At 41.5% G+C, this 23013-nt stretch overlaps 1 protein-coding gene across 2 annotated transcripts; it reads right to left on the bottom strand.

The window, feature by feature from the left end:
* Positions 1-1837: 1837 nt before the first annotated feature.
* DESI2 (desumoylating isopeptidase 2) lies at positions 1838-18464 on the bottom strand. 2 transcript variants are annotated; one of them, XM_062572118.1, is made up of 5 exons: positions 18384-18464; positions 10336-10408; positions 8393-8486; positions 7531-7672; positions 1838-5511 (listed from the first exon to the last, which is right to left on the bottom strand). In XM_062572118.1, the coding sequence occupies exons 1-5, from the start codon at positions 18420-18422 to the stop codon at positions 5278-5280; spliced, it is 582 nt and encodes a 193-aa protein (XP_062428102.1). In that variant the 5' UTR covers positions 18423-18464; the 3' UTR covers positions 1838-5277. The 2 variants fall into 2 exon arrangements, with proteins under 2 accessions (XP_062428102.1, XP_062428103.1); XM_062572119.1 differs by lacking the exon at positions 18384-18464 and adding an exon at positions 18056-18099.
* Positions 18465-23013: the final 4549 nt, after the last annotated feature.

The raw sequence follows: 23013 nt of genomic DNA on the forward strand, positions 1-23013 counted from the left end.
AACCTCCCTCTGGAAGGGGGAGCGGGGAGCAGCCCTCCACCGTCTCGAGGCAAGCTGCAGCTCAGTCAGCACGGGAATCCAGCGTTTCTTCGTGGCCGCATCCTGTTCTGCTTTGTGCTATGCTGATTTTAGCGGACTAGATCATACAAAAAGCGAGGGATTCCTACTAAAAAATGGAGTTACCAGTGGAGTACAGTTGCTTTCTCAAAGCGATGCCCAAGGCTTCCCCGACAACAAGCTAAAGGATATTAGAGAAAGACAGAAACAGTTCAATAGTCATTTTTAGTGCATTATATGAAGCACTGGGGAAGGGCACATTTATTTTGGGGGACAGACATATTAAGGTGCCTCTAGCTGTAAGAAAAGTTGTCCAGTAAGCTGCTCTGCTGAAAAAAATTGCATGCCTGAAGAAATTGTTTTAGAAAAATGAAACTTCATTTGAAAAAAAATGTGTAATTTCTTCAAAAACAGTTCAATAAAAAACTCACTCACCCATTAAATAAAATCAACATGTATTGCTATGTACAGCAAAAGCACAACTTTAAAGAATTCAGAGTAGGAAATCCATAGGCAAAACAGATCTTTATACTCAAATTACTAGCTTTAAGTGATGAACTGCCAAATTCATCAAATTCCACTTCAGTAAATGAGAAGTTTGCTTCAAACTCTCTTGCAGCTTTATTAGTGATTAGGGATCTAATGCCGTTGGAAAAAGGAACACAGTTGTATCTCAGCAGCTTCTCCAGGAAGCCCAGCGCCCAGCCACTCTTCATGATCGGTGTGAACAACGATGCCAGGCTCAGCGCCCGAAGCTTGGCAAAACACCCCCCTCCGGCCGCTGTTGGCAGGGAGGGGGGGAGAGGGGCAGCGCAGCATCTTCTCTGGCAAGGTTTTCCAGTTTGTCAGGGCCCAGAATTTGTAGAGGAATAGCTATCCAGTTAAAACACGTCCCACCCACGTTTTGCAGTCTCTTACAAAATAAAAGCTGGATTCGGGCGACTGAAGCCAAGGGCACGGGGTGCTGACAGCGCCCGCCGCCACAGGCTGCCCGCAGTCTGGGCCGGAGCGCGGGCACGCAGGCCAGCCCCCACGGCTGGCCGCAGAGCTGCCAGGGGTTGTGCAGGCAGCCAGGCTGCTGCCCTCCTGCCAAACTGGTCTGACTGGGGAACAGCCCCACAACGCGTTTAATTTAGGTAAACAGCCAGGGCAGTTTCTCCAGTCTGAGTCAGTGCTGGGCAGCACGGCCGCCGCAGAAGCAGCGGCGTAGCACAGGCAGCAGCGGCTTCGGCTGCTGTTGCCATCGAGCACTTCGGCAGAGCCGAGTCCTTTCCATTCAGCTCGAAGGAATCAGCCAGGCATCCCCGCAGACCCGAGGCTGCTCGCTGCCCACCGCTGTGGGTGACACAACGGCTGTGCTCCGGGGCAGCTCAGTCCCACGCAAATCCAGACTACCGCCCTGGGTCTGCAGATCACGGCACGTCACTTCTGCAACGCAGCCCAAACGCAGCCCTGGTGCCTGGATCCCCCCAGTACCTGCACTTAGCACACCAAACCTGAAAACTTTTTGAAGTTAGTCTGTTAAAAATAATGGCTCTTACCAACGCCTTAAACAAATCAAACTGAATGCAGGTCCGATGCCCAGCCTAGGGTACACTATAGCTTAAGTAGTTATAGTGCAGTTACCCAAATATTTCCTATCCTTTGAATAAAGCATTTTTTCCCCAAGTCAAAAGGTCAGCTTGTGCGGCACTGGCAAAACACAACTATAGGTATCAGAAGAAAAAGCAACACAGCCAGCAGTCTTTTTTTTTTTTTTTTTTTTTTTATAAAAAGTATTTTTAATAAACTGATGGATTTAAGATGATAGACAACTTGTTGCCATGTACAGGTAACAAAAGTCAAAATTCTTTGAATTTTATACAAATACTATGAAGTACAGTAAACTTGAATACAAGTTTACAAAATTGCGTCAGTGAATATTCAGCTTGTAATCAACTTCCAACAGTGAAAATTATCATGTATCAATAGTGATCAGAATTGCATTGCAAGTTTTAGAAATAATCCAACTGTATTTTTTTTTTTTTTACAAAGCCACTCTGAAGTTACTGGTGCACACTGACAGTACATTTTTTTTTTGGCTTGCTGAACAGAAAGTGGCATTTAAAGAAAATGACTGAGTTAAAGAATATAATACATATCAAAAGTCTATCTTACAGAAAATTAAACAAGAATGAGAAAGTAAACAGAGCAGAACCCTGAAGTAGTGAATTATTTTTCTACCCGTTTTGATGGAAAGACTCCGCAGGCGTCCAGCTTTCTCACAGCATTTTGGAGTGTTCTCGTCCTAGCACAGTGTGGTCATCAGTAGACTACAGTAATCCCTGCTTGGCAGTAATGCTGGTGAAAGGTAACTTGCTCTATTGCTAACAGATAGGAGTAACCACTGGCTGGGTGACTTCTTTCAGGCACCCAGCGGAGGCTGGGTTTACAGCCCATGATGGAAGTCACAGTACCGCTCACTTTGCTCCAATACCGAACAGCCTCCAGGGTTCAGGTGTCAGTTTCCTCGTATGATTTACAAATGGGTAGTTTTGAGAAAACAACAACAAAGCATAAGACAGAGTTTTCACCTGTACAGCTATCAATAAAACAAGTATTTTTGTTACAAACTTTCCAGTCTGCTTTATAAAAAATATTCTTAAGTTTTACATCTAAATAAAAACTGTGCTGTGATCTGTCACCGTTTCTTGCATTGTACATGCTGTAGTTGTGTGTGTGTGTGTTAATGAAAGTGTAGAGATTTGTGACCTAGCGCTCTGGATATATTAGAAGCCTATAAAGCTGATTTTGGTACATAAAAGTTAGGTAGCAATGAAAATTAATTCTATTTATTCTTCCTAAAACCTAGGAAAAGCTACAGTACATTGCTAGATCAGTGGCCTCAACCCTGAGCTGAAATAAAGGACCTGCCTTGGCTGAGAGACTTAGTCACATTACTACCACAACTGCACAGCAGAGGCAAAATAACCCATCCATGGCCTGTTGCCTTAGCTGTAACTGGTGCAATATTTAATTCTGTATTAATTAATGCTTGAGAGTCAACTGGAGACCACCTTATTCATTTTCACTACAGGGAAGGAAGAAAAAAAAAAAAAGAGAGAGTGTGAGAGAGAGAAAGAGAGAGAGAGAGAGAGAGAAAGAACTCAAATCCAGAGATTCAAGTGAAAGGGGGAAAAAAAAAAAAAAAAAGAAAAACAGAGAGTCAGTATGTCCACTTTCTGGAGATCAAACAGATACTGTAATTAGCAGCAGACATATCGGTTGATCTCTTTCACTAAGTGGGAAATGAGTATTAGACACATATCAAACTACAGTTAAAGAGACTTTTACTATTATTCCACTCTTCCTAGAGTCTCACTTGATTTTTTTTTCTCCTCCTGTTACTACACTGCATCACAGAAGATCAATGGAAGCTTAGACAGGTTTACGAAGGATTCAACCTAACTGCTAGCAGAAAAGTTTCTGACCATTTCTAACATGAACTGGAGTGGCCATCATAAGAATTCTTACTAGAAAATAGTCTAATGCACCTTTTTGAGGGTTCAATGGCACTGACTACCCAAGGCTAGGAGCATTCGTAGCATTAAGCATTCTTGCCTCCTAAGATCTCCCCCGCTCCCCCTTTTAAATAGCAGAAACTGTAGAGTTAGTATTTCATTCAGTGGAGGGAAAAAAATAAAGCTCCTAAGAATCATTTATACTTCCAGTAATGCACACTTCTTTGTGAGCTGATCAGTTTACAGACGGTGTGGTTTTTGTTATAGTTTAAGGCAGCAAGTCTTAAAAAAAATACACAAGCTCACCTCACTCATGGTTGTGCTACTGTATCCTTATATGCACAACAGAACCTCACTAATTCACACTAATGACTGGAAGAACCATTAATTCTCTTGATAAGTGAACAAGAATAAGGCATTCATTATATATTCTGATCACTAATTATAATTTAGCTCTAATTATAATCTACCAGCAAACATACTTCTGTTTTACAAAATAACATCTCCTACCTTCAGATATAATTGTGTGCAGATTAGTGGGTTCTGCTGTGTAAATATACAGGTGCCTAAGCAATTTTCAGGTTTTTCTTCATTACATCTGACAAGAAACTTAATGCCACAGACAGAGGCAACGGGAAAATAAATTCTGATCTCTGTAATTTGTGTGGGTATGCACAACTGGTTAGTAACTTGTGACCTGTTTTTTGAGCTGTAAGTGTTTACAAACTCAAATGAAGCATAATATCAGCAGAAAGCAAGGCCATTCCCCAACCATAAATGGCTTGTGTATTACACTAGTTTAAACTACATAAGAAAAAAAAACAATCCCACACCTTTGCAAAACACTCCTCCTCCCCCCCAAGTACTAAGTTTCAAACAGCTTTTAAATCAAGTAAAACAAACAATGAAATTTGCTGATGTTTGTAACAGGTGGAATTCACATGTCTAAATCCTGATTGAAGTAGACTGTAAATACCAAGAGAGGATAGGATGCCCATCTGAAACAAGACACCTGCCTGGCTGAGCTAAAAAAACAAAACAAAAAACCCACACCCCACACTTAGGAGTTAATGTGCATTGTAATGAGATTTCCCTTCATATGTGCAAAAATCCACAGTTTCATTAATGTAGAGGTCATACTTCTAATAATAGATCTTAGACAAAATCAGTCTCCCTACATCCTGGAATCTACCTGTTTACATCACCCACTTTAAGTGCGCAGTACCCTGTTCACATATATAGTATTCAGCAGTTTCTGGCATTCTTCAGAAATCTAAAGGTCACCTGCCTCAAATCTTTAAAACAAAAGGGAGAGTTCATCCAGGGTATAACATCACTGCCTTTGAGTTACACCAGCAGTTAATCAAACTTGTATTCTCTCTTCTTTCATCGTGGCAGGGGTCCTTACAGGACTTGTAAACAGCAGTAAACAATACTGTAAACAAATAATTTAAGTTCTGCTTTATACAAGATGTTAAGTAACCCAGGCCTACCAAACAGGTGGAAATGAAAAGGGTGGCTTCACACAAAATCCTTCCCTTTTCTCCCAGCAATTCTTTTCACTACATAAATAATCCTGAGCTGAAACACAGGTTGACGAGAGCCATTTTTGCATATAAAGACAATGTTCTAGAGTCAGCTCTCATGTTCTGTCAGGAAGTCAATTGCCAGAGAGATTAAATTGAAGTATTTCAAACCATTTGTTACTTTGGAGGAGGACTTATAATTTGGTGTGACGTCCAGCTCTAGAACCAGATGCTGAGCTTGCCAAGGAAGCTGATGCCGCTGCATCCTCAGCTTCCTCCAGCTCATCATGAAGCTCCTGGCTAACACTAGACTGGAGCGCTGCAGGAGTTAGCCACTCTTTCGGCAGACAGCTCTGGAGAAAGGGTATGCAAGAGCTGAAGTATGCAAGACGATTCACCCATCGTGGAATATCTTTTCCACACAGAATCTAGGGAGAAAGGAGGAAGAAAGGATTGTATTTGTATTATGGATTCAGCAGCAACAAAACTGCATTGCTGTACAGAATAACAAAGGCTGCAAATTTTTACAATTTGTATTTCACAAACACCAGCACCTAAGTTAACTGCACTAAGACAGCCTCATATTAAGCAGCATCCCATCTCACACACTTATTTTTCACTGTGAGAGTTTGCCAGGTGGCTTTATACTTAGAAGTCCTAAAAATCCCAGGACCTCACACTTTTTTGATATTTTCCTTAAAAAGCACAGAAATAGGAGTTAACAGAAGCTTTGCATTCACAGCTAATTCCTCAGAAACAAAATTTTAAGGAGAAACCTATTGTAAAGAAAGTACCCTGAAATCACACACAGTCAAAAAGACAGTGTCAGTACTAGTTACCTAGAGTTAAGCATACAGTCAGGGACATTCTTTACTGTGAGGGTGACTGAGCACTGGATCACGTTGTGCAACCTCCATCTCTGGAGAATTCAAAAGCCGCCTGGACAGGTCCTGGGCAACATGCTCTAGGAGACCCTACTTGAGCAGGGGGGTTGGACTAGATCTCCAGTGGTACCTCCAACCTCAACCATTCTCTGATTCTGGGACATTTGCTTTCATGGCCTCTGATGACTTTGGATAAGAGGTCAGTATCTTACAGCACACAGGCCAAGCACTCGTATTTAAGTTCACTGGAACAAGAGAAGCTGTACATTGCACAGCTAGTTTCAACCCCTGCTCAAAATACATAGCTGTATTAAAAGCTTGATTTTACCATAGATCAATCATTGTTTTCACTGTCATTATTCAAGGAGTGAGCTATTTTACTTAACATCCTCCATATTCGCATCTGATATTATTTACTCCAGTGTAAAACTGGAGAAAATTCATAGCTACTGGGAACACTACTCTGTTGTAACTGAATAGCATTTAACTTGTAATTATAGCCTTGTTTTTATAGTCAACTTGAACACAAAATAGGACAAGAGATAAAAAGAAACAAGACAATCATGGTTGAAGAGTATGGCAAAAGCCTGGCCCTTTAGGCCAGAATTCATGCCAACTGCAGTTTATTCAGTCTCACCCTACCTACACATTCCAGCATTGCATATGAATCATCATTTCCATGTATTTTTCCAGTACCACTAAGAGATCAAACACAGTCTGTACAAAATGTAGTCTTTTTTTTTGGGGGGGGGGGGGGGGAGGGAGAACAAAAGTTGTACAGACATTTGAGGAAAAAATATCCTTCTTGCTTGAACGAGCATGAGAATAGATTCTGATACACACAGTCGTGCATTTATAAATAAAAATACTACTGCCATTCCCATCTTTGTCCTGGGGTACTTGTTCCTGCCCCTTTCCCTTGTGCAGGTATAAGCATGCGAGTGATCAGGCATTCAATTGTATTGGCAAAAAACAAAGCCCATTCAATTCTACAACTGGATATTTTGCATGACCACAGAGGTGTCTACGTGACCAGGGCACAGTTGTTGGCACAGAAATAACTTGATAAAAGCCTCTCCAACAGAATAGCAAGGTTGTCTGTGAAACTATGATTGCTTTGCTTTTCTTCAACAGTATGATGTAACTCTACAAAACATTTTTAGCTGTGAGGGAATTAGCTGTACAATGTACAGCCAGTTTCTGTGAGGGATTTCTGATAAAATATTAAGATGTAGTTCTGTCTTTGGAAGCGATCTGTGCAGTATCTGAAATGGTTTTGAACACTTGTGTTATGTTAATACTTGCTGTACTAGGTCGCCTGATTAAGAATGCAGCCCTGCTGAAACACAGACTATCTATAACAGCAATATTTAGTTTTCTGGCAGCACAATCTTGCATTTTGAACATAAACACAAATAAAGCTGAAGAAACAGTGATATTTTCCAAAGGTATCAGAGATAGGAAGTTGGAAATTAGGCCAAACATAATCCAAAAGACAGGAAGGAGATGATACTTTGTAGCCACTTGGGAAGCACCTTTCTATAAAACCAGGTGTTTGTTTACCTCAGATAAAGCTGATGAAAAGTGATTGCAGTTTTTGTGCATCAGATGATAGGCATTTCCTTTGAATTCTTTTCCAAGCTCTTCTATTATTTTTTCTACATCATCTTCCATAAAGTCAGTGCTGCCTAGAACCACAGCCTCTCTAAAAAAAGAGAAACACAGTGATTAGAGGATAATCGTGCTTCCGTGAAATAGGTGGATCACTGCTCTCCCATTGCCCCAAATCACCCCACTGTGAGCGGTGAGATCTTTCTGCCCTCCTAGAGTAACAGTTTCCATCTTAGAGCACCACGTTAATCTTCCTCATATGAGATGATTTCCTTGCTGACTGTCTGCCTGAAGCTCACTTGAGTTCTTTGTAACTTAACACCTAGAGTGGTGGATACAGTTTTTCCCTCCTCTCCAAATCATATTCTCTAAGAGACAGTTGAGAACAGAGGAGAGTTGGTAATGCAAAGAAGGGTCACGGCAATCACACTGAGGAAGAGAAAAGGAGACTATGGGAAACCTCAGAGAGCAGGGTTTTTCAACTTTTTCTTTGAATCAAGATTTCACTAGCTTGGGAAAGTTACCTCATCGTATATATTGTATGAATAATGAAAGCTAGCTATAAATCTACATAATTTGTACACATTTAAGGAATCTGATATGCTAAAGACAATATTTTTGCTGTAGACACTTTTCACTACCTCACCGCCTCTTCCCACCTTTTGTTTCTCAGGTAAAAAAAATCACACTAACTTGTCATCAAGTCAGAAATCCTGGCACGCTATTCAATATGTCTACCCTCAAAAAAATAAATGCAATAAATAGCCTTTTTAACATGCCTCCTCCAAAGCAACAAAATAAGTATCTTTCTTACTTAAATTTAAATGTTTCTCCTAGCTCAGAAGCGTTTCCTGGCGAAATTTCAAATATTCCAGAAAAAGGGTAAGGATGACCACCATAAGCAAATTCTGAAAAAGAAAGCTCACATTTAATAAAGCCTGCATAACATAACAGTAAAGAACAGCAGACCTCCATTTACTGGAAGATCACTTTGTAAGAATCTAAAGCTGGAAACTGGACATCTTATTTATATGGGCAAAATATGCAAAGAAGTGTATAGTTTTACTAGCTAACAGTTAACCTATGTAAAAATCTGAGAGACACGTTCTGTGTCAATGTAAAGGTTTAACCATTTTCATTGTGTAAGTGAAGACATACAAATTAAATCAGAAATCCAACCAATGTTCTTTATATAACCAAGCTTTAAGCGTACGCTTACATATTTACAGATTAGGGACTCAAATTACTCCATCTTCAAGGGCCCAACAGCCTTACTATTCAGTGCACACTCCAACTCTAAGTGTGGCAGCTAGCACTGGCCTAATATGTTTTTGAATTTCTTAATTTGTAGGAATTAAGCTGTACTTGTAAGTTCTTTACTACAACAACAAAGTAAACTAGTGTATGGATCTGAAGTCTGCATATAACATCTACTGGCGTAAGTACCAACAGTTTGGGAAAATATCACAGCGTGCTTGAACTTCCTTCTGCGTCTGTAAGATAACACAATGTGCCACACCCACATCATAATAAAAGTTTTAAGGCTAACTTCACACTTTCTTTCCTCAAGGTTTATAATATATCATCATTCAGGCCTAGAGTTCACTTTTGTGGAAATCTCTTTTACAATGGGATAATAAATAAAGTTTGAAGTGCTTAAAAAAAAATGCATGTCACTGTTCTAGCACTGGTATGGCCCACAATATGAAAAAGACATTATAATCTGAACAGGAAGGGAGGTACATGTATTTGGCACAGTTCAAGAACTTGGTTTCAGGCATGACACTCAGGAAGCATTCTGGTTTGGATTAGAAAAAATGCAAATAAGTTTTAGTAACAAGCCCTGTATTTTTGTCAGTTCTCCAATATTTTGATAACACTTGCAAATCCAGTTATAATGCTACTATTATAGTAGCCAAAATATATATATTTTAAGACAGTCTGGTCTTTGGAGCATATGACACTACTTATGCTGCTTCCCCTCATTCCCAACCACATTCCAAGAAAAGAACTCAAGTAGATTTTTCTTTTTTAAAATGGAATACTTTTAGCAACACCATCACCTCAGAGTGTGCCTTTACTGCTGAGTAGTAACACCTCACATCTGAGCTTGTGCTCCATCTCTTCTGGCAACAGTGGGGATTCCAAGGGGCCTAAGCAATCAGAAAGCTGCATTCTCAAACTACAGCCTATTTAGCAAAGTCAAAACATATTGCTCTCTTTATCAGAAGTATATCTTTTGTAAATGCACAGTGTACATGTACAAGAGATCCTCCTTAAAAGAAACTCTCTCTTTAAAACAAACCAACTAATCTACTAGTAAGCATTCAAAATGGACTGTTTTTACTGAGCATCAGGCACTTCCAGGTGCCTCTCTGCAACAGGTTACTGTTTCTACAGTTAAAAATTAACTTCTCATATTACGCGCCAGCAGAATACTGAGGAAACATGATCTAACCATGCTTAATTTGTTTTAACAACAGGTATTTGGAAACCTAAAATAAATATTGCTATGGCTAGCTGAATAAATTGTACACTTCATAGCTGTGTAGCTGTACACAAGAATGCAGGATGATGGCCAAAGTATTGGTATCCAAGGTTTTTTCCCAGAAGCAAAAAAGATGAGAACTTTAAGAAAAAAAAGTGACAGGCAGGTTTTGGGAGCCAGACTTTTCTGAGGGCATACCTGAAAGATGTTTTTAAATAATAATAGCTTAACCAGAACAAAAAGTAAATTTATGCTTTTCTTGTACATACCTCGGCCGTACACCTCTATACCTGAATGGAATACTCCAATTCCAAGGGAAGAAGTATATTCATTCATCCAATACTAGAAGAAAAGGAAAAAGGCTGCAGTTAGTTTCTAATACAGATTTGTCTTCTGATTGCAAACTGATGGATACTTGTCCCTCACATCGAAAGTAAAATAGCTAACTACAAAATGAAACTGCATGAGCTATTTTTTTTTTTTTTTTGAGAACAGAACATGCCAGGAAAACTATCCAACTATACACAGTCAAACAATTCCATTAGGTTTTACTCCAAAACCAGAAAACCAGAACAACTTTGTTTTGCTAGTTACAGCAAGTCACAGCTTATCAAGCTTTCCATCAGGCAGAACAGATACCAGAATCAACTAAAGTTATTTTGTAGGTGCTTTTTTTTATTTTTTGTGGTGGGGGGAATGGAGCATCAGGAGCATCAGAAAGTAGGAATGTAGGATGCACACACTAGTTATCATTTATAGCAATGACTGCACTTTGCTCACAACCAGGTGAGCATAAGACACACTCCTAGATACATGAAAGATGAACTGAAATTACCTTAGTGTATTTTGTCTTTGAATGCTCAATTAACGATCATCATACATAAGACTAAGTGGTCTTCAGGCTCCTGATGCATCTCTCTCCAAACATCAGGTGTAACAGTGTTTTTACAAAGTCTAATATCAGTCTCCAATATATCACTTCTATGACAGCAAAAAGATCAGAGCTGCATTTCAAAAGAAACTAGGAAATGAAAGACTTTTAGCCAACCTTCCCCTTCCAAATCCCTTCCTTGGTATTATCTCTTCCTCACCCAAATAAGCAGCAGCGAGTGCCTATCAGGAGCTAACAATTACTCTCGAGACCATAAAGGCTCGTAGAGTTCTGAAAAGGGAAAAATCTCAAAATTGCTGTCTTTCCTTGGCTGCATCACTAACCTCAGAGTACCAATCTCCAAGCAATAACAAATTCCAAGTAAATCATTTAAAGAGGAATCTCAAACAAAGGCTTCAAAAAGTCTCAGCTGTGTCCTTCTGTTAAGTATCTTAAAACTGAGACAAGCTGGCAAGAAAAGGTCCTTGAAAATACAAGAAAAACATTCCTCCATCAAATTATTACTCCAGAAGGGCTACTTCTCCCCCTCACAACTAATTTGGTCCCAAAGTACACGACCATGAGTTTCTATAAAACAGAATTCAAAGAGGCAGGTTGCGATGAGGATACAGATTTGAGGCAGCATCCTCAGTAAATTAATATTTGTTTAGCAAACAGGAAGAAAAAAAGAAAAAAGCTATCTTATTTAAACAAACCGTTGACATAAGAACTTTCTGATGTGAAGTCACTGTTAAAACAGCACAACTGATGATAAAAATGTAAAAGGCCACAGATGTCATGCTTTGTTTGTACGAGCTAGCTACAGTTTGTACATAATTTACAGGGCCATTACAAACATTATGGCATTCAATGTGCTTTTCTGCAAGCCTTTTTTTCCCCCATTAAAAATGATCGACTAAGCTTCGGACTGAGAAGCTATTCATGAAAATCAAAACAAATTAGTAGGTCTCAGACAAAGAGACCTATTATTTTGTGTGAAATTCTATTCACAACACCTCCATAAACACTGTCCATTGCTGCACATTTTGTAGCTATCCAGGGAAACAAAATAATTGCCCTACTGATGTGAGTTGTTATCGATGTAAAAATCAAGTTACGATCATGAAGATCCATAGGGTACTCCTACACAGAGGAGTAACCAAGTTTCTATTTATTCTCCCTCATGTGGAGTTAAACAAACTCTTGATTTAAAAAACAAAAAACAAACAAACAAACAACAAAAAACATAGGCATACTCAAAGAGTTGGCAAAAAGAGATCAGCCCATAAAGTGCAATTTTTCAGGCACTAGAAAGGAATATACTTGGCTTTTACAGAGTTCTTATTCTAAGTATCTTCAAACCTAAAGCTAACAGTCCCTCAGTTACTAGTAGTAGTCAAAAATCTGCATACCAGGTTTCCAGAGGAAACTTCCAGTTGTGCTAGCAGGCACCGGACACGAATGACTACCTGGATAACAGGATGCTAAGAATTTGATGATCTGTTCTTCAGACATGCCAGTTGCAGGAATTTTTGTCAATACGAATTAACAAAAGTCAGCTTTTGCTCTTCCTACAAAGCTAAGGTCACTGAGATCTGTAGATGACTGCATCATTATAACGCTGGAACAAGTGGGGTTTAGACGATTACACCAAACCACCACCTTCATCTATTTAAATGGCTTACTAATTCTCTCCTTCCTGTGCTCTCCCCAGAAAGCAGCAGAGAGCTGGTCCATACAGAAAGACATATTAAAGAAAAAAAGGGGGGGATGGAGAAGGAAGGACAAAGATTTAAGACTACCTCATTAACAGGCATGTGAGTATAAAAAAAAAGGATTCTGTTCACTGAAGTGAAATCAAGGCCCACATGAAAATGGAAGAACTATTTAAACATAAATCCACTTCAGTTCTGAAGGCTGTACTATTTCACACTTTTCCAGCTATTTCAAAATAGCTTCAGTTTTATAATCAAAGTCATAGGAACACTCAACATTCAGTTTGTTAGTGCAGGAGAAGTATGTTGTCTCATGAGAATATGTATCCAAATAACCTAATCCTTATCACAGCTTTTTGAAAACGGAACAAGAAGGTTACACAGGATGTTCCATAAGCAATGGAAATAAAGCTTCGTTTGTTACTAGGCAGGAATAGAGAAAAATTATTCACACTCCTCCCCTCCTTCCACCTGTGAAATGTAATGCAGGGTACATGGAGACAATAGAAAAGCAGGTCACCAACCTTCCCATCAATTTATGTAGAAAGAGCCTGGTAGGATGAAAAGCTGGTATAACAACGCATTTGGCAAGTTCAGCGTTATTCGGGTATATGGTCGTTACTGCTGTTAGCGCATAAATACATGCGGCTCACTAGACTACAGATAGTGAGCAAAGGTGGTAAATAAAACAAGTGTTAGCAGCTTTAAAAGAAGTGCCTAAAGCAAGACGGCACTTCGTTTAGTGTTTCCAGTAAGAACAGAAGAGGTTAATTGAAGATAAAAAGAATTTCAATAAGGCAGAACTACTTTCCCCCTAGGAACAGTAATTAGATATAATTATTACTTAATCTGGATCAGCTATTGGAAGGTTGGTCACACTTTCTCATTGAACAAAATGTCTTATCTAACTGAAGAAAAAAAATGCAGGACAACTGCAACTTGAAAGTCTTAATTTGGCTATAGCTGAAAGGCTTATGAATAACTTACAAAAAGACTGTAAATTAAGAGACATATATACAGCTTACTGGTTCAGTAATATCCAGAAGTTCTGGAATCCTAAACTGATCCCCAAAATTACTACTTTGCTTCCATTACACAAATGGGATTTCTCTCATTTAATCTTAATATACACTTTACTACAGTAGAATCCGTAAGAGGCACAATTCCACATCCTAAGCATAGTGCAATAAGTCAATCCTGTAAAACGGGAACTCACATTCAATGCAATTATCAGAACAAAAATATTAGAGATGTATTTTCCTATGTGCACAGTAAAGTCACATGCTCCAAAAATACTTTCATTATTTTCTTCAGAGCTTTCATTTATGCTAACACTTCAAACTGTTGCAGGCATATTCGACAGGGGAAAAAAACAGCATGTTACTTTGGACACAAAAAAGCTAGATTCCTAAAAATAGCAGTTAGTTATAATGAAAACAAAGCAAGTTCTTCAGTTCTCAAAGCACAATCTATCAAGGTCTTCAACTACCCTTTTAAATGAGGTATTTTCAAATGCATGAACAGCAGCACAAAAATATGCCCTTAATTTCCTTTCCCACCATAAAGTTAGCAGTACTTGAACTTTTGCACAACACCCCCCTCATCTCCATTTGGTTTTCTGAAAGATTTTCTCCTTTTCAAATGAGAACTAGAGCTAAGGAAAATGGAAAGGTCTCCATTTCAAAACTGACTGACTTAGTTCTGCGAAGAGCTTCACCAGTAGCAAGGTCAGCTAGTATTCCCCCGCATATGTACACAGTTGCGCTTCGGAAGACAGATTCATGAAGCACCATTAGCAGAACCAGTGACAGATTCAGTAACAGCTCAGTCCCTCTGAGAAGAAAGTGGAAACATGCATCAACCTCATCTCTTTTCCTATCAAATTCCACAAAAACATCACCTTATGGGTTCAGTTTGATTCAGAAGAAATCAAGCAATTAGCTACATGAATTTCACCCATAAACTGAGAGAAAAGCTGAGACAGAGAATGCAAGCGGAAGGACTGCCAGTGAGGACAGTGGTAAACTACTGTGGGTTAGGGATCAGACTTTGAGATCCAACCAAAGCAGCCAGATACAAAACTGAAATTCTTTTTTCAGCGCATTTTCCTGATGAGGTCTGCAAATATTCAGTATGAAAATTCTTCTTTTGCTCCAAGTAAGCTGACCCTGAGATATGTAATAGTGTAATTAAAAGTTACATGAGAAAAGAACCTAAACTGCATTGAGCTTTGTAACATGGGGCAGAGGGGGGGAGGGGGAACAAACAAACAAAAAACAGCCCAAACCAAAAATCAGATGTCTTTTATTCTTAGCAAATGCTCACCTTCTGTGCCTGCAGAAGTGGAGCTACAGCTAACATCTTAAAATGAAACCATTCATACAACAGTTGCATTTATAATGTTGATTTCTCCAGCCAGGTGGCTAATGCTGATCCTTCACTCATAAGAAGGAAAGATATATATCCTAATACATCTTCCTCAACAAAAACTAAATCACCTCCAAATGATGTGAAAAAGTCAGGAGGAAGCAGTATATTGAGACGCTAGCAGATATATAATTGGCAGCATTTGATGAACAAACAGAACTACAAAACAGCTTTTATGAAAGGCTCTTCCTTTCTTCCCCCCACTCTTAGGGCCCCAAAGAATATGTTACCATTGATGTCAGTAAGGTTTCTATATGCAGCAATAAAACCACTATGCAACATGAAAGGGAAGCTTCGTTTACGTTCCTGTTTCAAACGTGTTTAACATGGATTCAAACATCATTTAGTAAAAGGGTTCAAAGATGTATGTTGACAGCATCTTTCAGATACCAAAAGAATCCCTGTCTTCCTTCCCGGTTTAAAGGAAATTTGTTTTACTAGTGGTCAAATAACACATTTGTCATTATAAAACAACAGACATAGGCAGGGTATTTGCTTAATAGTCTCAGCTTGCACAATATATAATTTGCGGTGACATGCAACTTCAAGAAGCACCAAAACTACAAGCCAATACACAAAAAGCCATCCTGACACATGATCGAACACCTTCAAATTAAATTTATTTGTTTGCTCCTTCTGGTAAAAAAGCTCTTTGCACAAATAGTGTCTTTAGATACTATTCTATTTATTAATGCAGAGACAGCCCTATTAATCCCAAGAGGACAATAAGCAGAGTCCCCAACATGTCCTAATGAAAAGTACTGACACTATATGAGCACAACCTTCCTGTTGTTGCATTAAAGAAAACGAAACAAAACAACAACCCCTGCCCCTATCCTAAGGTGATGACTGCGTTACCGAAAACCAGGGGGATTTTACCCAAAATCAGTAAAACTGATCACTAATTCAACTCTAGAGAAATAAGAGGGGAAGATACGCATTGCAGCAAGGAGATCTGAAGAGTAAGTGATGAAGGAGAACCATGTGAACACAGGAATACAACATGCTTTTGCATTTTAACAGTCTGAAGTCACAAACCACCCACCAGTTACCCAAAATGCTATCATATCCAAAATGAATTTTCTCAAATGTTTTGTCATATTTCTTTTTAGGCAGGTATTTATCTATGAGACACAGTCCACTCTGCTAGTTTTCACAGCCAGTCTTTAAAATGGGCCCACAGGATACTTCACACAGCTAAGGCAGTGTTCATAAGAAAACTGAATCTTCCATGTTAGTGAGTTAGAAGTGCATCAAGCCTTTGACATTTAAAAAGATAATGTCTTAAGAAAAGTCACTACCCAATCCATGCAATATTTCTATCTTCTGATCATTTAACAAAGCATATTTTCCTCAGGCTGCAGAACTCCTGAAACTGAAGTCCTATTTTCTTTTCTGTATCAATACTGATGATGAATAAATGTAAAACTACCTCTTTTAATGCTACCAGAGTTTCTCCTCTATGTATTTTTAACCTGTAGTCCAAGAAAGTCTTTATATATATATATATATATATATATATATACACACACACATACATACATATACATATATATATATATATATATACACACACACGCATGTGACAGAGCATTCCCCCCCCCCCGCCCCAAGTCTAATATAAACAAGGCATAGTGACTTTTTGTTGTATTGGCATCACATACATGCTAAACCAGGTGGGCAAGGACCTCAAGGTTTTCCTCTCTCAGAGGGAAAAAAAAAGTCACAGTGAAAAGATTGTTTTTCCTTCACTATAAAGAGTGATGGGAGACTGGAGACAGGAACAAAGTAGAAATAACAGGTCTCATCACTGCAGACGGGACTCAGACACCAGGTTGGGGAGCAAAAAAGAAGAAAGGAATTCTTTGACTTCTAGGGCATTTGTTTCCGCAAATATTAGTAAGTGAGAAATAAATTACAAGAATCAGACTAGCTACCTGATATCATATATAATTTTAATTTCATGTAAGACAGCTCCCCATTAATACCATTGATTACCAGCTTGTTACACCAGCACTGGAGCCCAAGTATTCCCAAGCAACAAGCTGCATTTCCTCTCTGCCAGCAATCATTGACTCTACACTATTCAAGTTCAGCCTTTTAACATGCCAAAAGTTCACTTTTAGAACACTGGTAACAGTAAAGCCTATCCAAAATACGATGCACAATGCAAACAATATTACCTGAAACTAGTTGTCAATCTTATCGTCCCTATATCAGTAGACTCAAAATACAGTCAGAAGAGAACTAGTGGTACTTGTTCTAATTTCCAGTGATTGAAACGCATTAACGGATAATATTTTCCTAATGTCACTTATCCATATCTCCTATCCTATGCAGGTTCTTACATCTCATTTGTTACCATGGTATTTGAGCAGCTTCCAGCTGAACTTGAGAGACAATACAACGATTGCCGTTGGTGTCACAGAAAGATTACACAGAAGAGAGGGAAGGTGAGCTCACTGGATTGCACAGCAAGCTGAAGCACTTCATTAATTTCTACCAAGTTGTAGCCATACCAAAGCTGTTCAAGAATTCTGGTCTAGAAAATAAATAACAGTTAAAATACTGACAGAGTACTAAGAACTTTCATCCCTTCAGGGACAGGAGTTATCCCTGGTTATTATCCTGTTGAAAAAATGCCTCAGACACTTTGAATTTGTTTTTTAGAAGCACAAAAGGCAGGGCTTTCCCCCTGCCGAGTCCTGGGAGCAATAAATGAAGAGGAAGCACAACTGAGAGAGAAACCCGCGTTTTCCTAGTATTCTGCTACTCACTAATAGCAGCTGTCAGGTAGAGCTATTTCCATCACTGCACGCGATTAAACGAAAGGGCGCAGATCTGTGCGTGACTGGAGGGACCACAGCAAACTTTTGTCACAGATAATAATGCACTTACAGCAATCGACAGGCTGCCCGAAACTATTCCTCCCTCCTCCCCCCAACCTCAGGTTGCCTGTTTATCCCTCTCTTCTACCTCCTTCCAAGGCAGGGAGCCCGCGGACCGCTGTCCATCTGAGCGGGGCACAAGCGGAGGGAACGAAGGAAAAAGTTTCCCGGCCCGCGGCCCGCAGCCCCGCGCGGGGGCCGCGGCCCCGGCCCGCAGCCACAGGTGCGGCCCCCAACGGCCCCGGCCCGCAGCCACAGGTGCGGCCCCCAACGGCCCCGAGCGGCCGGCGGTGCCGCGCTGCCCGCCCGCCCGTCCGCGGCCGCCCCGCCCCGCCGCGGCCCGGGCAGCCGGGGGGCGCCGCGGGAGCCGGGCCCGGCGGCGGGGCGGAGCGGGCCGGGCCGGGCCGGGCGCTCACCATGTCGTAGACGTTGAGGATCACCAGCTGGTTCGCCATCGCCGGCGGCACGCGGGCGCCCCCCGCCCGCTCCCGCGGCGGCGGCGCTGCTCAGGCCGGCGGCGGGGCGCTGGCGACCCCCGGGGGCCGCTTCCTCCGCGTCCTGCCTGTTGCTGCGGGGCGGCGGGGGGCGGCGGGCACCATGGAGCCGCCGCCGCGGAGCGACGGGGCCTCGACGGGGCCCCCGGAGAGGCGCTCGGGCCGCGGCCGGCTGCGGAGCCGGGCCGGGCCGGGCCGAGCCGGGCCGGGCCGCGGGGCGGCGCGGTGGGGGGCGGGCGCAGGCCCCGCGCCGGCGGCGGCGGCGGAGCGCGGCAATCAGGGCGCGGGCGCGGGCGCGGGGGGGACGCGGGGGGCGGCTCGCGGCGCCGCCGGGGCCCCGGGACCGCCTGGGAGCCCCTCCAATGGGCGCAAAATGGAGCCGCTCGAGCCCGCCCCCATCTTCCGCGAGGCGCGGGGCCCGCGGGGACTACAGCTCCCGGCGTGCAGCGCGGCGGCGGGGGCGGTGGCTCCCGGCGCGCCACCCCCGGCCCGCGCTGGTAGCGCCTTGTGTTACGGCGCGGCGTGTCGCGCCCCGAGGCGGGGCGGCCGCCGGCGGCCCGTGCGGCCCGGAGCGCGCTCCGCTCGGGGGGCGGCGGCGGCGGCGGCGGCGGCGGCGCGCGTCCGGCCGCGGCAGCGTGGCCTCGCCTCGCCTCGCCGCGCCGCGCGCAGCCTGCCCCCGGCGCCGGTAAAGCGGTGGCCGGGGTAACGCCGCTTGCTGCTGGCGGCGAGGGCTGAAATTTTCCCGTATGGTGTCTCGGCGGATGAAGTTGCCATGAATATTCTCGTGTTTTTGTATTTCGCAGGTATTCGGGTGAGCCAAGTTAGCCCTGCGGTCTGGGTATCTACCGAGAAAACAAAGTCTCTTCCGACAGGCCGCAACAGGGACTGTGCAGTCAGGCCGCTCGCTGCCTCGGGGGCAGAAAGCCCAGCTGGGGCAGTCCTGCATGTGCGCTGCAACAGCCGAGCGTACTGCTTCCTAATGCTTTCAGACGGCGGAAGGCTGTATCTGTGTGGCACAGTCTCAAATACGTTAAGCCTGTTAATTTTCAGTGGTAAGAAGTTCACGCCTGGGTCATGTGTGGAGAATCCCCCAAACCCACTGTTTGATACCTCAGTTCAATGAAAAATGGGAATCTGAGCTAGCTTTTGAAATGTAAGTTTTAGTCTTTTGGATTTGCAGATAACCTACAGGTCATTACCGGTGAAGGAATTACTGTTTCTAAGACTGCAAACATCTTCAGTGTGTACAGTACCCCTTCAGCAGGCACAGTACACAACCTTGTCAAGCAATAGAAAAATTAGACTCTGGTAGCTGTGCCTGCAGGAGAAAAGATACTTTTTCAGCAGCTGACCTGAGTTACAGACTCAATTTTGTAAAGACAAAAACTGCCCCTGTTGCAGCTTCTTAGAAAAGATGCTGTTCACAGGAGTCTGCAGATGCGCCTGCAAGAAGACAGATCATATGGGAAGAAAGGCATTTCTCACCTCAGTAGTAGTCTTGCTTCTATTACAATTTCTAGTGGCAGAAATACTGCAAGCACACGCATGTTTGCAAGTGGCGTCCTTTAAAAACATGCCTTTAAGGAACATATCCCATTTCCAGTGAAAAAATTTAAGGGCATCTTCTTTCTCCCTAATTATATCCCTTCATTTATGTTCTCTTAGATGTTTAGCACATCTTTCTTGGCTGAAATTTCTCGGGAACACTAGGGCTGCTGAGCACTGCATCTTGGGCTCTTGCCTGCAGAATAGCTCCATCCCTCCAGTATTGCAGCACAGCACAGCTGATACAGACAGTTTGGAAAGCACCAGCTTATTTCCTACTTTGCAGAGTGACTTTTGGTTAGAGTAAACTAATATTGTTGCAAAAACCTTTCAAAAGTTTGACTACTATTTGTCAGAACATGTAATTCAAATGACAAAGAGACAGATTTGTAAACTTCAGGGTCATCTGAGCTGTGTGAGGACCGTTGGCAGTAATGCCTCATTTCACCTTTAAACCAATAAACACGTGGTCAGGATTTGTATGACTCCTTTGGGTTGTGTTCTTCATCTGATTGCTCCTTCAGCTGGCAGCTTGGAAACAGACTGCCAGTTACTAAACCAGAAAGTTTTGTGAGAAGAAGGTGCTTCTACATCAGGGAATACTGAGGAAAATGTGATCATATCTTAAAAACTGCATGGGACAAAATCCTGAAAAGGAAGAGCTCCATTTCCAATTAACGCTATGCATTAACTGGAAAAGACTAATACAAAGTGCTGCAATGACTTTACTAATCTTCATTCTCTACTGCTAGTTGCCTGCCTAGAAGATGCACTGGGAAAAAAAAGAAGAAAAGGAAAGAAAAATACAAGTTTTAGCCTGTAGTTACAGAAGAGAGAGAAAAATTCATATTTATATGAATATTAAGTTGAAGAGTAAAGCCTCAAAGTGCCATTTATTTGACTTCTGGTATTTTAATACTAAAATTACTATATGGTGTAGTAGCACAATAAATACATCTTGCTCAGTGATGCAGTTTATCTCTTCATGCAGTTACCTGCAAAAGACAGGAAAATCTTCCTTTTGAATAAAAAGACTCAAAGTAAGACTCAAAGTAAGATTAGCTAGATGCCAGATGCAACACTAATCATGTTTGAATGCTATAGAAAGTTATGCCTGACATACTTGGTATATCTCATGGCAGTTTGCATTTATCTTAGTAATTTAGAGAGTGGTTGGAGAGTGGGAAATTACTGTATGGGGATACTCTCAGATGCGTGTGAGGACCATTTGGATTTTTAAATAATAGCAGAGGTCAGCAACATGACTTTCAAGGAGGTCTGGTTTCAGAGTTGTATCAGATCTCCATAGCTTGCCTCTCTAGTGATGGAGACAATGAAACCCTTGGCTTAGTATGGCCACAAACAAGGACATTATTACGGACTCCACAAGAGTGGAAACTATGGGGATATGCACTGTGAGGATGATAAAAGATGCTTTGATCTGTGATACTACAGTATGTGCCACTAAATATAAAAAAAATCTCTTGCCAACATGTAAATCTCTAGCACACTTAGTACCAAAGTAGAAGTGCCACAGAAGTGTCTAGCAGTTTGGAAGTCATGCATGAGGAATCAAGATTTTACTGATAAAGCAGTAGGTACCAGGTTTGAAGGATGTAACTGTACCAGACCCTGTCTCTGTGCTGATGGCACAGAGGAGCTGAAGCTCTTGCTTCTACCTTGACATGCAAAATCAGTGACATCTTGTCTTAGTAACTGTGATGCCCAACATCCTTGAGCTCAAGAGATTTTCTTTTTTTCCTTGAAGATGACTTCTAATCCTAAGTAGTTACAGTTTAAAAAGTCTTCTGAGAAGGACAGGGAGAGGAGGCACACCAGCTCAGCCAGGTGTGGCAATAGTCACATTCAAAGCCAAAGCTGTAGGGGGACTTGCAGCTGCTACTACTTCAGAGTGGTTGGTCAAAATATAGCAGACAGTGCTTAAATTACACCTGGAAGGCATAACTTCCAGGACATCTGAGTCTTTTTAAAAAACCTGCAAGTACTATATTTTTCCTTGGTTTATCCCCTTTTTGGCATCGTAGGTAAGGGGGTAGTAAGCATTAGAAGGCACTGTTACCTCAGAAGGAGTTTAATGTGGATCCAAGTGGAAGCCAACCTGCTTGAGTGCCAGAAAAGAACACAGAAAATCCTTTCAGAGAAAGAACACAAACCTGTACCACTGTCTGATTACTAATTTACATACACCTTATGCCATGAAGTTTTCCTATCTTTGGGAGAAAGCCCCTTAAAGAGCAACATAGTTTCTTGTCTTTATAGAAAATGACATTGCCTTTTTTGTTTTCAAAAGTATAGAAATAGTAAAGAGTAGGGGAACACCAATTTTCAGCAATAAGAGAGAAGACTAAGGCAGCCCAGATTCACAGAGCATCCCAGACAGGTATTGCTACAAAACATGCTCTGTGGCTAGTATACTAGGCATAAACACAGCTCAGGTAGGACACAGATTTCAGGAAGAACAGGGGACTTCTTGGCTCTTACCTGTGTTTCAGCCCATGAGACCATCCTGTACTATTGGGAAGGCAATATCCTTGATGTGCTGTTCAGTAGGAACAGACTGCTTTCACTTCAGGTGAAATTTCAAAATTGATTTCTGATTTTTTTCCAATTTCTGCTTCAGTACCAAATGTACTGAAATAGATAGGATATGAATCATGCAACATGAATCAGTAACAAATGTTTAAAATGTTCATATATTCTTCATGCCAGATTTCCATAGTTTCTATAGTCTTTACAATTTTCATAAACTATGAACGTCAAATGAAATGATTATAAGAAGTTCAACCATCTATTTAAATATGGAACTTAATTAAACTTCTAGTTTTAGGACAAATAGAACAATTGCTACTAACAACATAAATTTTGCAAGGTATCTTATCTTGACAATAAGAAAATTCTGGCTACAAGTGCAAAACTGTCTTCAGCTGGAATTAGAAGATAGAATCAAATACAGTTTTGAACTATTATAACAAATACCACAACACTT

Source organism: Rhea pennata, chromosome 3, assembly GCF_028389875.1.
Source record: "Rhea pennata isolate bPtePen1 chromosome 3, bPtePen1.pri, whole genome shotgun sequence".
Classification (NCBI taxonomy): domain Eukaryota; kingdom Metazoa; phylum Chordata; class Aves; order Rheiformes; family Rheidae; genus Rhea; species Rhea pennata.